Below are 15,921 nucleotides of genomic sequence, written 5' to 3'. Positions count from 1 at the left end.
GGATAGAATTGAACATGCTCTCAGGAACGGAGGAAGCCTAAAACCAGTGAAGAAGAAACTAGGAATAGGCAAGAATCAGATGTATGCGTTAAGAGACAAAGCCGGCAATATCGTTACTAATATGGATGAGATCGTTCAAGTGGCTGAGGAGTTCTATAGAGATTTATACAGTACCAGTAGCACCCACGACGATAATGTGAGAGAGATTAGTCTAGAGGAATTTGAAATCCCGCAAGTTACGCCGGAAGAAGTTAAGAACGCCTTGGGAGCTATGCAAAGGGGGAAGGCAGCTGGGGAGGATCAGGTAACAGCAGATTTGTTGAAGGATGGTGGGCAGATTGTTCTAGAGAAACTGGCCACCCTATATACACAATGCCTCATAACCTAGAGCGTGCCGGAATCTTGGAAGAACACTAACATAATCCTAATCCATAAGAAAGGGGACGCCAATGATTTGAAAAATTATAGACCGATCAACTTACTGTCCGTTGCCTACAAAGTATTTACTAACATAATCGCAAATAGAATCACGAACACCTTAGACATCTGTCAACCAAAGGACCAGGCAGGATTCCGTAAAGGCTACTCAACAATAGACCATATTCACACTATCAATCAGGTGATAGAGAAATGTGCGGAATATAACCAACCCTTGTATATAGCTTTCATTGATTACGAAAAAGCGTTTGATTCAGTCGAAACGTCAGCAGTCATGGATGCATTGCGGAATCAGGGTGTAGATGAGCCATATGTAAAAATACTGAAAGCTGTCTATAGCGGCTCCACAGCCACCGTATTCCTCCATAAAGAAAGCAACAAAATCCCAATAAAGAAAGGCGTCAGACAGGGAGATACGATCTCTCCAATACTATTCACAGCGTGTTTACAGGTGGTATTCAGAGACTTGGAGTGGGAAGAATTGGGGATAAAAGTTGATGGAGAATACCTTAGCAACTTGAGATTCGCCGATGATATTGCCTTGCTTAGTAACTCAGGAGACCAATTGCAAGTCATGCTCACTGACCTGGAGAGGCAAAGCAGAAGGGTGGGTCTGAAAATTAATCTGCAGAAAACTAAAGTAATGTTTAACAGCCTCGGAAGACTACAGCAGTTTACGATAGGTAGCGAGGCACTGGAAGTGGTAAGGGAATACATCTACTTAGGGCAGGTAGTGACCACGGATCCGGATCATGAGACTGAAATAACCAGAAGAATAAGAATAGGATGGGGTGCGTTTGGCAGGCATTCTGAAATCATGAACAGCAGGTTGCCACTATCCCTCAAGAGAAAAGTGTATAACAGCTGTGTCTTACCAGTACTCACGTATGGGGCAGAAACCTGGAGGCTGAGGAAAAGAGTTCTGCTTAATTTGAGGACGACGCAACGAGCTATGGAAAGAAAAATGATGGGTGTAACGTTAAGGGATAAGAAAAGAGCAGATTGGGTGAGGGAACAAACGCGGGTTAATGACATCTTAGTTGAAATCAAGAAAAAGAAATGGGCATGGGCAGGACATGTAATGAGGAAGGAAGATAACCGATGGTCATTAAGGGTTACGGACTGGATTCCAAGGGAAGGGAAGCGTAGCAGGGGGTGGCAGAAAATTAGGTTGGCGGATGAGATGGAGAAGTTTGCAGGGATGACATGGCCACAATTAGTACATGACCGGGGTAGTTGGAGAAGTATGGGAGAGGCCTTTGCCCTGCAGTGGGCGTAACCAGGCTGATTATTATTATTATTATTATTATTATTATTATTATTATTATTATTATTATTATTATTATAATGATGACGATGACGATGATGATGATGATGATGATGATGATGAGGCCCGGATGATGTGTGCTGTTCGGTCGCTATATCGGCAGATATATTTGGGATATAAAAGTCGTGAGCCAATCCACTCTGTGAAGGTGGATGACCAGAGAAGCTGTTTAGCATACGACACAGGGGTTACATAGAATTTTGAACAGATACGAATATATATCCTGAAGGGTGGTCATCGTGACGATAGGTATATACACACATTTTCGTATCACTTCTGTTATCAAATGCGTCCGTCACGTAAGACAATCAGTCCGGCTCATACCCCATTAAGCACTGGTTCATCATCATCAGCAGCAGCACCAGCAGCAGCCTGGCTACGCCCACTGCAGGGCAAAGGCCTCTCCCATACTTTTCCAACTACCCCGGTCATGTGTTAATTGTGGCCATGTTGTCCCTGCAAACTTCTTAATCTCATCAGCCCACTTAACTTTCTGCCGCCCCCTGCTACGCTTCCCTTCTCTTGGAATCCAGTCCGTAACCCTTAACGACCATCGGTTAACCTCCCTCCTCATTACATGCCCTGCCCATGCTCATTTCTTTTTCTTGATTTCAACTAAAATGTCACTAACTCGCGTTTGGGCCCTCACCCAATCTGCTCGCTTCTTATCCCCTTAACGTTACACCCATCATTCTCCTTTCCATAGCACGTTGCGTCGTCCTCAATTTAAGTAGAACCCTTTTTGTAAGCCTCCAGGTTTCTGCACCGTAGGTAAGTGCTGGTAAGACACAGCTGTTATACACTTTTCTTTTGAGAGATAATGGCAACCTGCTGTTCATGATCTGAGAATGCCTGCCAAACACACCCCAGCCCATTCTTATTCAATGGTTCATACTAATTCAATGGTTCTTATTCAAGCAATGGTTCACACCATGGTAAATAAAAAAATGACCAACCCTTCCCCCTCCTGGAAAGTGGGGGTAAGCGAAGCTTGTCCTGCGTGCACCTGACCGTCGTCACGGTTAAGCAAACCACAGATAACGGTGTCGGATTGCTTCGGTCTCCCGCTCCTTCAGCTCGGGATCTTCTTCTTGTTGCTGTCGGATTTCGACTCGAGCGGCTCTAACAACTGAATCGGCACGCCGACGGCGAGCCCTCTCAGGGGCGAGTTCTCGCCGCCGCTCGTCGAACGCTGCCGCTTCTTCGGGGGAACACCTAACGCGTGGCCGTCCCATCCGTTTTCCGAGACTGAACTAAACGGAAACGAAGCCGGCGCAGCGCGTGCGGAACCCTTTCCTGCACTTTTTCTTCCCGTCGGACGCGAAATGGTTTTGATTGGTCGCGCTAGTGGCGTGAGCGCGCGCCTATGCAGCTGGAATTTTGCTAATGACTCACGCTTCAGCGTCGGAGCAGCTGTCAACTCATCAAACCGCCCTTTCCCGCAACTGCTCTGCTCTGGGAGCACCTGTTTCTGTTTGCGTGACATCTCCACCGAAACTTGTTAGCCAATGGAAGCTTACCTTGAAAACAACTAACGCGGCTTCGCCATTACGACGACAGAAGAGAAATGAAATTCCACGATGGAATTATTAGCGGCAACGGAGCCAGCCAGTGCTGATGATGATGGTTGTTGTTGTTTTTGTTGTTGTTGTTGTTGTTGTTGTTGTTGTTGATGATGATGATGATGATGATGATGATGATGATGATGGGGGTGGTGGTGGTTGTTTCCTCTTGCCAATGAATGGCTCATACGCCCTTAAGCGATGAGCGGCCACGGAGCCAGCTGTGGAAGGAGACGACGACGACGAACGCGTGAGCAGTGGCACGAGCGCGTTCGCGCCAACGAACTAGTTTGCGGGTTGTTCGCGGACGACAGAAGTGCCCTAGTCATATACAGCTTTGCTGTAATATGCAACGGCTATATGAAACTACCAGCGAAGTGGCTTATACAACGGTTGTATGCTGACCAAGTATGCATATAATAATTATATTATCATAATAACTACCTACATAAAATTTAAACATATAATGCCGACTCGCAGGCATCTGTAATCTAGACCAGTCTGTTAAAAAAATGGGGAATTATATTAAACGGATTCTTGGATTTGCTTTATTCTCTTTGATTTAGCGACTAAGGACATGCGCATGCCCGTTCTTGGCAAGTTCTCCAGAATGGACATCTCCCATTGTGATTCCTATATAAAACCTGAACATTTCATGTCTGCTCGCTGATATCTCTAAAGCACCCCGATTTGTTCAAGAGCGGTGAATTATATTTCGCGCATTCTTGAAGTTACTCATTTCTTCTTTACTTTTCTTTTTCTTTTTCTTTTTTACTATTATTATAACCCACCGTGGTTGCTCAGTGGCTATGGTGTTGGGCTGCTGAGCACGAGGTCGCGGAATCGAATCCCGGCCACGGCGGCCGCATTTCAATGGAGGCGAAATGCGAAAACACCCGTGTGCTTAGATTTAGGTGCACGTTAAAGAACCCCAGGTGGTCAAAATTTCCGGAGTCCTCCACTACGGCGTGCCTCATAATCAGAAAGTGGTTTTGGCACGTAAAACCCCACAATTTAATTTTTTGCTGTTATTATCATTTTTCATTTAGCCACTCCGTATGCGCCAGAGGTAATGTGCCCGTTCTTGGCCAAACCTTCTGAATGAGTATGTCCCGTTGTGACGCAAGAGGTACAGAGTCCCTACATGCTACTTAATACGTGTCGTACATTTCCGTGCTTACACCTGTGGTCACGATTCTTCTTTCAACAAACATCATTTTCATCCATGTGGCGTCGATTCGTATACGCCTCATGCCCCCATTGGAGTTTGCGTTTCGCAATAGCTTATAAACGATGCAGTGCACAAACATAAAATTCGAATGACTCAAAAGTGTGACCTATGTGGTGGATGAACAAAAACATTTCGTGATATTACTCGTTGCGCTATAGGATGAAAGCAAACAAAGCTGTACGCATCGCCCTTAGTTGTAAGGCATTCAATTCGGGCTTTACTAAAGCTTCGCTTCACATAGATTCCAACATGTACGTTGGATCTGCATAATTTTCTTTCTTTCTTTAATTTTGTAGTTAGCGACTCACTGCAACTTAACTCGTCCAAATGTCGTTTTGGCCACCGGCAAATTACTCTTCTGGGCCATCTCGTTGATGCTTCCGGAGTACAGCCTGATCCCGACAAAACTCGCGCTGTCAGAGAGTTTCCGGTTCCGAAGACAGCCGCAGACGTTCGAAGTTTTGTAGGGCTATGCTCGTACTTTCGTCGTTTTATTCAAGATTTTGCGGCAATTGCTAGACCCCTCACTAATCTTTTGAAGAAAGGCGTACAATTCTCGTGGGGTACTGCAGAAGCCGCCGCCTTCTCTCGTCTCGTTACTCTTCTCTCCTCACCACCCATTCTCGCCCACTTCGACCCTGATGCCCCTACAGAATTGCGTACAGATGCCAGCGGTCATGGCGTAGGTGCCGTCTTAGCCCAGCGTCAGCGTGGCCAGGATCGCGTAATTGCTTATGCGAGCCGCCTCCTCACACCATCGGAGCGCAACTATTCCATTACGGAACGAGAATGCCTTGCTGTAGTCTGGGCGGTTGCGAAGTTCCGTCCTTACCTTTACGGTCGCCCTTTTTCCGTAGTAACTGACCATCATGCTCTCTGCTGGCTCTCTTCGCTAAAAGATCCTACAGGTCGGCTTGGTCGCTGGGCTTTGAGGCTACAAGAATTTTCATATTCCGTGGTGTACAAGAGTGGCCGCCTGCACCAAGACGCTGACAGCTTGTCGCGTTACCCTGTTGACGACTCTGACTCCTCTAATATTGCCAGTGCTTCTTGCGTATTCTCTGTATCACAGCTGCTTCATTTCGCCGACGAGCAACGCCGTGACGCCTACATCAGAGCACTCATCGACCGTTTTGAGCACTCTCCGGCCGATGCTACTCTACGCCTCTTCGTCCTCCGCGACGGTACTCTGTACCGTCGTAACCTTCATCCGGACGGCTCTGAGTTCCTACTTGTAATACCTAAACACCTCCGCTCCATCGTTATAGAAGAGCTCCACGACGCACCAACGGCAGGACATCTCGGCGTATCTCGAACCTATGACCGTGTCTGTCGCCGTTTTTTCTGGCCTGGTCTTGCCCGTTCCGTACGACGTTACGTCGCCGCTTGTGAAGTTTGCCAACGACGCAAGAAGCCTTCCCAGCTCCCCGCTGGTTACCTGCAGCCGCTCGACATTCCTGCCGAGCCCTTTCATCGTGTCGGCTTAGACCTTCTCGGCCCATTTCCGGAATCTACATCAGGAAACAAGTGGGTTGCAGTCGCGGTGGACTACGCGACCCGCTACGCCATAACCCGTGCTCTTCCGACCAGTTGCGCAACTGATGTTGCGGACTTCCTCCTACATGATATTATTTTGATGCATGGTGCTCCGCGTCAATTGCTAACAGACCGTGGCCGTACGTTTTTGGCCAAAGTCATCGACGACACCATGCGTGCCTGCTCAATACGTCACAAATTTACCACCTCCTACCATCCCCAAACGAACGGCCTCACTGAGCGCTTGAACCGCACCCTTACAGACATGCTATCCAAATACGTTTCCGACGACCGCCGTGACTGGGACCTGGCTCTACCTTACATTACCTTTGCATATAACTCTTCCCGTCTCGAAACTGCTGGCTTTTCCCCGTTTTACCTCTTGTATGGCCGCGACCCCACGCTACCACTGGACACTGTGCTTCCGTCCGCCACAGCTTCAACTAGCGCTTATGCCCGTGATGCAATCGCCCATGCTGACCACGCTCGCCAACTTGCGCGCAGTCGTCTACAAGTGTCTCAAGACAAGCAGAAGCAACGCTACGACCTCCGTCACCGTGATGTCCATTTTGTGCCCGGCAGCCTCGTGTTGCTTTGGTCACCTTCGCGTAAAGTTGGCCTATGTGAAAAACTCCTTTCTTGTTACACAGGCCCATATCGCGTGCTCCGCAAAGTGACCGATGTCACCTATGAAATCGTTTTAGCCACGCCCACTGCGTCCTCCGCTGTGACAACCAGGGACATCGTCCACGTCGCCCGACTCAAGCCCTACAACTCTCCACGCGCCTTGGATATTTAACAGCACCGTGACGGTGCTTTTGCCGCCGGGGGGTAGTATTACGATATGCTCAAGCGATGCTCAAGAAATGAGCCGCCGCGAGAACGACGACGAAGTTGGTCGGTGCGCTTGGCGCGAGCGAGTGTCAGCCTGGCTGCCTGGCTCCAGTGTAAATAGCCTGTAAATAGCCTCTTCTGTCTGTGTCTTTCCACACGCAACAATATCAATGCAAAAATGGAGTCTATGCAAAACAGCAGCCTTTAGCTGCTGTTTCCCTGTGCCGCCTTTCTTACATCTCGTGCCATTCGTCATTTCAGCCGGATAATAAAAGGACTGGAAGCCGGCCTTCCCGGTCGATGGCCACGATGCGGAAGTCCAATTCTATCAGGCGCTGCCTCTTGTAATGGCGCACTCCTTTGTAACAAGGACCCGAAACAACGGCTTCCGGTGAAGACTATGCACTCTAGGCTGCGCAAAACTTGTAGTGCAACAGATTCGGGTCTCCGGTTATAATCTGCGCGTTCGCAACAGGATGTGTCTTGCTTTTTTTCTTCTCTTTGTATTAAACCTCGCCAGGCGTTTAATTTACTACGGTTTTGTGAATCGGTATTTGTTACGACAATCACGCGTAATAGAATTTTGACGGCTGCATTATGAGGATATAGCCTTTTTTACGCTAAGGGAGCACGACAGAAATAAATATTAGTCTTGGAAGACGCACTGCATTTCCGAAATAGAAACGCGGCCGCTCTCGCATAAAGCAGAGGCGGGGTATGCTAGAAATCCACGCAAGAAATAAACACGATTGGCGACGTTCTTCGTAAAATTAAAATTGATTGGTGTGCATTTACGTCCCAAAGATGCACAATGACTTATGAGCGAAGCTGGTGCGGAAAGCTTTGGATTACTCATAACCACTATGGGTTCTTTAACGCGCTGTTCGTACAAGTGCACATGCGTTTTTGCACTGCGGCCGTATCAAAATGCGGCCCCACAGCGCTACTATTTCTGACAACGGAAGTCTGAGCTGAATCACCGCTTCTAATTAAACGAAAGCTTTAAGCTCTAATATGCATTATTTATAGAATTGGTGCCTGCTAAAGAACTGCAAGAGCTCTGTAGTGTCAACGGGACATGTCATTGATAATATCATTGTATAGCTTTGTTTTGGTGGCAGATTGAAAGTTCCCTCGGCTAGTCGAGATTTTCTCCGCCAACGAATGATATTTTCCCCGCACAACAAGCACTAGGAGATTTGAGGAAAAGTAATGTAGCAGTGCATTCGCTCAGCCAATGTAGATTGGTACGTTGTGATTGCTGCCATGCCCCTGCGTAACCGGAGCCTTTTCAGAGTTCCCGAATAAACCTTATTTCTTCCTTTTTTATGTCCACAACACTTCGCTGACTATGACAAATTCGTGACTTTCATACTAGAGCGGAAGCTTAGTGGATAATACAACAAGGCAAAATGAAGTGCTGGTGGCGACTCAGTCCCGGGTACTCTTTAATCCCGGATCCTTGTGAATTTGTCGATTGCGGGAATACCTGTCCGAGACTAATTTATTTTATTGTTTCAACGACGATACATAGTCTGCGCGCACCATTTCACATTACTCTCCTTTCACTTGCAAGAAAATATTTCGTTATTCTTTTGCACTGATTTGTGGAGCCTCTTGTCTGAAGCCTCTTGAGTGGCATGTGTGCCTCTGGTGGTGGTGGTGGTGATAAACTTTATTGAAAGGGGGAAGGGTAAAGGGGGACTTGGTTGAGGGATTGGGCTCAAGTAAGGCCCTGGGCCTGCTTGGCCTTCTCCGCCCAGTTCACCAGTTCAAGCTGTCAGTCGACGTCCCCGGAACTGAGCCAGGCTGTCCAGTCAGTCTAGATGCTGACGGGGGGATGAGAGAACGGGAGCGAGGTGCATTCCCACATTATGTGTGTGAGTGTTCCTGTTTCTGAACAGAGCCTACATTTGTCGCTTTCCTTGCCCCCTGTGATTTTGTTAATATACTTTGGGTGTGGGTATGTGTTTATCTGAAGTCGCCGAAACGCGACCGCTTGCGTTTTATCGAGTTGATTGGCCGGTGGTGTCAGGCGTGCCTCTGAGATGTGCAACCACACAAAAAATTTATTCCCCATATAAATTTGCATGTAGTCTTAGCTCTGGTTTTTGTCAACGTATCTGAAGCCTTCTTTAATTGCGCCGTGTCTTATCACGCAATATTCTCGCTTCTCCGACCAATACATCGGAGACAATAGTCGTCGCTAAGTATACCTTTCAAAATAGCGCAACAATACCGAGCTGCATTAAGCTTAGAGACTTCCCCACAACGCGTGGTGTCTGCACCTTGAAAGCGGACGTTCGTCAACATGCATCTGAAGCGGCGATTGATGAACAAGAGCAAGAACTCTCTCCAGCAATATAAACGTGAACATTTCAATCGTTCTTTTCCCCCGAGGCCGTAGTAGCTAAACGTACCTGTCCCGCATAAAAGCGCTCACCGAAACTAAATGTTCGTGCAAAATAAAGGTGCAAAATCAGCTCACCGCACAGCCATATGTTCATAAGCTTGCACAATATTTAAAGTATGTCGCGCCCTCTATAGTGTCGTTGTGTTCACAGCCGTGAATAAGCTGGAAAGCATTTGCGCGCGTGTGAAACATGAGGTTGAAGGTGATTCTAAAAAGAAGGACACTGTCAAACACAGGAGCCCGTTCGTTCCCTGCGCCTCACATGTTATCAGGTGGCTCTGTCCTGCGGCAGTGTAGCTATAATGGACAAACTGGAATATGTTCTAACGTCAGGTTAAGAGAACACCAGATAAAAATAGAAAAATAATTACTGATTCTCACACCGTGTATCCCTGCACGAAGTATCAATGCCAGCCACTGTTTACCACCACATTAATTCCAGACAGGAACAGCGACAAGATCAACATAGTAGTTTAGAGGCCCATCGCGTTAGCATGAACAGCACGCAGTGTATCAGCCAGCCTTCTATCTCCTCAAGTGATAAGGTGACAAAATTTTTAAGATACACGTACAATCGCTAACCAAATTGCCTTGTCTTTCGCGCTTTTCTCGCTTTTTTTTTCTCTTTTTCTTGTTACGCATGCGCGCTTCTCCTTTGGCAAACGTACCTTGTACGGTACACATGCAGTTGTTTTGGTTTGCTTTGGTTTGGTGCCTAAGGATATGCCTCAACCCGCTACGAGGGATTGGCCACGAATCGGGCGGCAGTAGCTAAACATAGAATAATACTTAAATGAAATTTTCTAATTTAAGAACGATATTAAATGAATACTAATCGTTAATATCAATTTTCATGCTATATTACTTTAAAATTTGAAGTTAATGTTTTTGTGTTCATATTGAGTAAAGTAAAACAATAAAATCAACATGACAGTCTCTTCACAATTCAGTTGAGTACGCGTTGCCCGTGTGTGCTTCTTTGTCGTCGTTTCTTGCGCTGAAAAAGTTCTTTGAAGATGAGGCAAGTCTAACAAGCCCGACTTTGTTATTTTACCCGTTTTATGGCGTTTCTTGCTAATTGTCTGCTGCAACAACACCGTATCAGCTGGAGTACTAGCTCCTATTCTCCTCACACCCTGTAACCACTGTCGCTGACACCGCCCTTCATCCTTTTCACTATTAAACCAGAAAACAAACCCTTAAATAATCTGGAGTAACATAAGGCTAGATGAAGGTGGCACTATATGTCAAGCGCTGAATTCTTTTGTTGTGGCACAGCGGTTATCGAAAAAAATTATACTTTGTTTGAGACGTACCGTTACCGACGACGAGAAATGAATGTATAGTTCACTTCAATTGCCACCAAGTGACGCCGTAATCCACCATGAAAAGTGAAAACAACGAACCGCCACATGATGTTCTGCTTGTGTTTATGTGTTTAGGGAAAGAAAAGATGAATTTATCTAAACAAACTGGAGAAATCATTTCTTTCCACATATATGGAGGTGCTGCTGTGAGCACGAAACCGTGCCACGTGATCAAGGGAGCAATTCTTCAGGTTCGTATCATACCAGTTGTGAATAACAAGTGACATTAAAAGGCATGTCAATCGTTTTGTTGAGTCTCAAGGAGCCTATACACAAACCAGTCTTGCTCGTGAAAGGCCAGTACAACCCAGACAAGGTGGAGAAGATACCCGTTACATATACGCATATCCTACAACACTACAGACTATCCCGTAGAACGTTCCTTCCACCACATGTGAAACTAAACCATGCAGATGCAGCCGCTTGGCGCCAGCTCCAAACTGATACGTTCGCCAGCCTTGCTCTCTGCCACACTTTTTATCCTACCCAGTATCCCGACAAATGCCCTTTCTGTGAAGAACATCCAAACCTCTACCATTCTAGGTGGGAATGCTCCAAACCACGCGGTCTTTCTAGAATACCCAATGCCTCCCCATCCCGGTGGGAAGTCGCTCTTTCCAGCACAGCCTTGGACAACCAGGCATACCTGACTGACCGGGCCAGCCAGACAGCAGCGGCAAATGGGGCTGTGGACTGAATGCTCCACCCCCTGGGACTTACAGAACAAATAAAGTTTTCTGCTGCTACTACTAGGGCTCTTTTGCGAGAGCAACTACGACGTGTAAAGAAACGCAATCGCATTACTTGCTCCCGTTTCCAAGTCCTGCTCAGCCAACCGTATACATGCGTCATGTGTTTTCTAACCTCCACAGGCGTTTTATTTCTGTGCTCTCTTAGTTTCTACCACCGCTTGCTTCCTTTACCGTTCTCCGTGCGTCGATACAATGAAGGCAACATAGAAAGTTCTAGTGCTGATAATCCTCCTCATGTCCTTTATATAAGTTCTCTCACCAATCACTTGCACTTCTCCGTCGCTCACACCATTTTCTAGGTTCGCCGTTCTTCATATACTTTGTTTTGTGCGTTGAATGTAATAAACACCTAGTGCGAATTTCTAGCCTTGCAGAATTTCCAGCCTCTGAATGGCTGTTTCCGTCTTTTCTAAGAATAATTGAGCTGGCAATAATCTCTTTCTCTATCGCCGTGTTCTGTCGGGAATTCTTGAAAACGCCAGCTCGATAAAATTTGGTTTTTATGTACTTGTAGGATGAAATCTTGAAGTCATAAAACAGGCAAAGAAAGCGGCGAAAGTAAGCCAGTTAGAGAGCGAAGGTGAAAGGTACAGAAACCCACGAACCTCGCAAGCCTCACACGAGTTCTGTTGTGCGGCTTCTCTTTTTGCGTGATTAGTAGCTGAAAATAGCTCGAGTTTCCGCGCGGACAACACTACGCCTGAGTCATTCCTGAGCAGTTTCTGTTTTTCCTTTTCATGCTGTCACGTCACCTGCGAAATCGAAACAGGTCGAGTGATGGCACCACTAGATCGGCCCGAGAAGGGAATGTGCTCGTGGAGCATAACGCTTCATTGTGAGCTCTGAGCATTAGCCGTGAGAACTTGACCGGCACCCTTTCGTAGTGATTCAATTAGAAAATTCGAGAGGCCTGACGTCCGTGTAACAAACTAATTTGCAAAACCTGTAGGTGCGTGGCGCATTCTAATTAGTCGCTTCACTACGTTTGATCAGGCAAGGTCCACGCTTCCTTAATCAAAATATAGATATTTTATCGATTGCAGATACTTACAAATGTTTTACCTTCACAATACTAGAAGCATACATTGTGTGCAGTGCTCTCAGCTTACAGTCACGTAATTTGAATTGAGAGCCCGGAGAAATACTCAGATCGAACAACAAATTGCTTATAAAACTGTGTCGTGCATGCCGCTAAGTACGGTAGCCTTAAAGAAGAAAACGTCCATGGGCGCAATCGTAGCGTTGATACTGTGCTCTGGATAAAACTTTCCGACGACGGTATTGTTGCGGATGAGATCGGTGACGAGGTAGCCAGTAGGACTGTCCAGGCCGAGGCTTTTGAGCGAGACGGAGGCCTGGACGGGGCCACCGAGGACTTTCGTGTTGTACAACAGGACGGCCAGGGACAGCTTTCTGTCGGCGAGTTCCGGAGTCACCCAGCGAGCCCAGATGTCGAGGTTGTTGCCCTGAGAAAAACGACGAAAGGATGCACAGAGGTAGTGTGAAGAGCGAGGCTTGACAAATTGGTGGATATTAACGATAAATATTAAGCGCAGAAGCAAAGACATAAAAAAGGGTGTCACGCAAGCGCTGATTACGCACCGATGATTCATTTCGGAAACGCGCTGATTTTTTAAATTTTAACTGTACTTGCGTTTGCCTCTGAATTTAATTATCAGAAAAATTGAGTATACCTGTAAACGGCTAAATGAACGGATCTAAAGCAGGCACAAGATAGCACTAGCATAATATTAAAGGGAAGAAAAACCAGGTATGTCAGTCAACCCTCTGTATACGTAGTGAGAAAGACCTATCGTTACATCTTGGTGACGGATGACACTCGAATGCTTTGCCATTATGACATCTTCTTGCTTCATTTTGTTTTAGCTACGTTGACGAATGTGTCTGTTCTTCTCTTGCAATTTCGACCACGTGTGACACAACGTCAACTTCTTTCTTGTACATACGTGAAGGCACGTCTCTGAAACAAACTTTCGCTTTACAGTCAGCGCTCGTGCTGCGTTTTTTTGCTTACGTCTTTTATCTGTTTCTGCGCTTAGTTTTCGACATGGATACGCGTCCATACGAATACTTTCCCTCTGATGCATACTAAAATAAAAGTGATCGCTGATCAGAAAGTTACTCTGGCGAAGTGCAACAGTATATGTAAATACCATGTTCAGTCGTGAAACAGCGTGAAATTAACCTACGCACACAGATGACCGAACAAGCGATGGCCTCAGATAAGGAATATACACGGAAACCAGGGCTGAGAAAGGTTTCTAGAAGTCAAACTAATGTGGTGATTGTACAGAATAAATTGGCTAAGTCTGATCGTCACTTGCCGAGATTATGACACTGAAAATCAGAACGTACAGCAAGTGGGCAGGGACACCTTTAAAGTTTAGTTTTGTTTCTTTCTCACGAACAAGTGGAGCATGAACATGATGTAAATCATGTACATGGATACGTAATTCATATAATCATCAATCATCATAATCACCACGATCAAATTATAATCATCATCATCAAAATATCATCAGAATAGAAGAAAGTACGCTCGGGGAGGGTTGAAGAGCAGAGTGTCACAGACTCCGCAAGTAACCAAGTTATTCTCTATATATGAGAATTTCAGGGCAAAAATCTGGCAATAGTTAAGTATCCTAAAGTGAACGAAACCTATAATGGCAGAAGGGTGCCTTTAGCATGATGATACCTTCGCATATTGCAACAGCTTGTTTGATTTCTTTGGTATCTGTATCGCAGAAATACCGCACTGCGTTGTCAATATGGCCACTTCCGCAGAGTTACAACACGATGATGATAAATACCTGCATGTGTACTCACCTTATAGATGCGCCTTCCCATCAGTCCAAGCGGATCTTGGTCGATGGCGATGATAAATTTGTTGAGTAACAGGTCTTTCGATTCCGGTGCAATGTCTCTGAGGTCATTGGACATGATCAGCGGTGCAGCCATAATGGCCCAGTAGGCCATGTGTGCACGTTGTAGCTGAATTGTCAAACCGAAGTTTCCAATAACGAGCTGAAAAGCGATAAATCAATAAACACGCTTTATAGTGATGGATTTTCGGTGCAAATTGCTTTAAGTATCGACAATGCCTCATTCTTCCGTATGCAGTCCTACAATTTCGCGTTTTTTTCTTATTTTTGTGTTGGAATTAATGCAGCATTTGTAAAGGTATCAGGGTATTGAACTGGAAATGAGCTGAAAACCAAAAATAGTAATAAAACGGTATTATTGCGTGAACCGGAACTAAACCGGAAGGTTAAGATCTTTTTTTTTTTTCTTGCAAAGTTCAACCGAAAAGAGAAAATGACAGTTTTCGGTTCATGTCGGCATGGGTGCTTTCACTGCAGCTTTTAATTCAGGCATTATCTGCAAATGTTGCTCAAATATGCTACTTCGGTTGTAAACGCACACGAGCTTCCTGTGATTTCAGAAGTGATAGCACAGCTATGGTACGATATTCAACATCTCGGGTCAGGAGGCAAGGAAGTTAATAATAAACTTGTGAATGCTGGAGTTTGATGACCGTCAAGTAGTATCCAGTTAGGAAATGTTTTAGCTGGGCGGTCGCTAATTTTGGTCGCATTGTTATGTAAATACAAGTATAAATCCGATAGAAATGAGTGATTGGTTTTGAGGAGTGCTTTGACAATGTGATTTTTAAACCCAAGGTGCATTGCCTACTATTCTGGATTAGTGTTGAAAATGTTTATTTTTATTAAACAAGTACGACATCCCCTCTTGGTATGTGATGCTGACTGTATGGTTACCGTAGATCTGAACGTGGAATGGGAGGGCCGTGTGTGGTGGTGGTCATCTTTCGCGAGCTTCGATGGCTGAAGTGGGCCAAAACTGAATGTAGGAGGGAAAAGAAGAGAAGCTGACAGTGAGAACAACTGCATTTCGCCTATATAAACACGAAATCCCGACAAGAATGTTGTACAACTATGTTGTCGGCTGTTATGAATCCCTAAAGCCCACAGGTCTCTTAATGGAAGAGGGTGTGATACCCAACGAGGTTTGATTTTTAAAAAATTTTTACACTTCGCCTACGCATTTTCTGGGCAGGTGTGTATTCGCCACGGGTTGCTCCATCTTATATAATTACTTATTGAGAAATTTTTACAGATAAAGTAGTGCCAATGCGCGCATCCTTGTTCTGCGTAATAAAAAAAGAGAGAAATTGCGACATAAAACCTGTAACTACAATGTCGGTTTTTAGGCATCTTTAGAGCAAAGATACTCCTGAATAATGCTTGGGTCCTTGTTTGACTTCTTTTAAATTTATCATACTTGGATGATCTATTCTTGGCCAGTTGGGTAGGTGGCGCTGCATATGGGCCCATTCTTGGTCATTCCTCAGGAAGGGACATGTCTCACTGTGACGCAAGAGGTGTAGAATCCTTAAGTGCATTTACTGTGTCGTGATTC

General features: G+C 45.6%; 1 protein-coding gene across 1 annotated transcript in view; it reads right to left on the bottom strand.

Annotated features, from left to right (window-relative positions):
* Positions 1-12,470: 12,470 nt before the first annotated feature.
* Positions 12,471-15,921, bottom strand: part of LOC126535843 (alpha-galactosidase A-like) — a 30,020-nt gene continuing 26,569 nt past the window's right edge. Inside the window, exons 6-7 of the mRNA XM_050182678.3 lie at positions 14,308-14,505; positions 12,471-12,926 (exon numbers count right to left, since the gene is read on the bottom strand). Coding sequence (XP_050038635.1) covers positions 12,627-12,926; positions 14,308-14,505 — 498 coding nt within the window. The 3' untranslated portion in view covers positions 12,471-12,626. The remainder of the gene's footprint in view (positions 12,927-14,307; positions 14,506-15,921) is intronic.

This window comes from Dermacentor andersoni, chromosome 4 (assembly GCF_023375885.2).
Source record: "Dermacentor andersoni chromosome 4, qqDerAnde1_hic_scaffold, whole genome shotgun sequence".
In the NCBI taxonomy this organism is placed as follows: domain Eukaryota; kingdom Metazoa; phylum Arthropoda; class Arachnida; order Ixodida; family Ixodidae; genus Dermacentor; species Dermacentor andersoni.
This window is presented reverse-complemented; position numbering and strand designations above follow the sequence as displayed.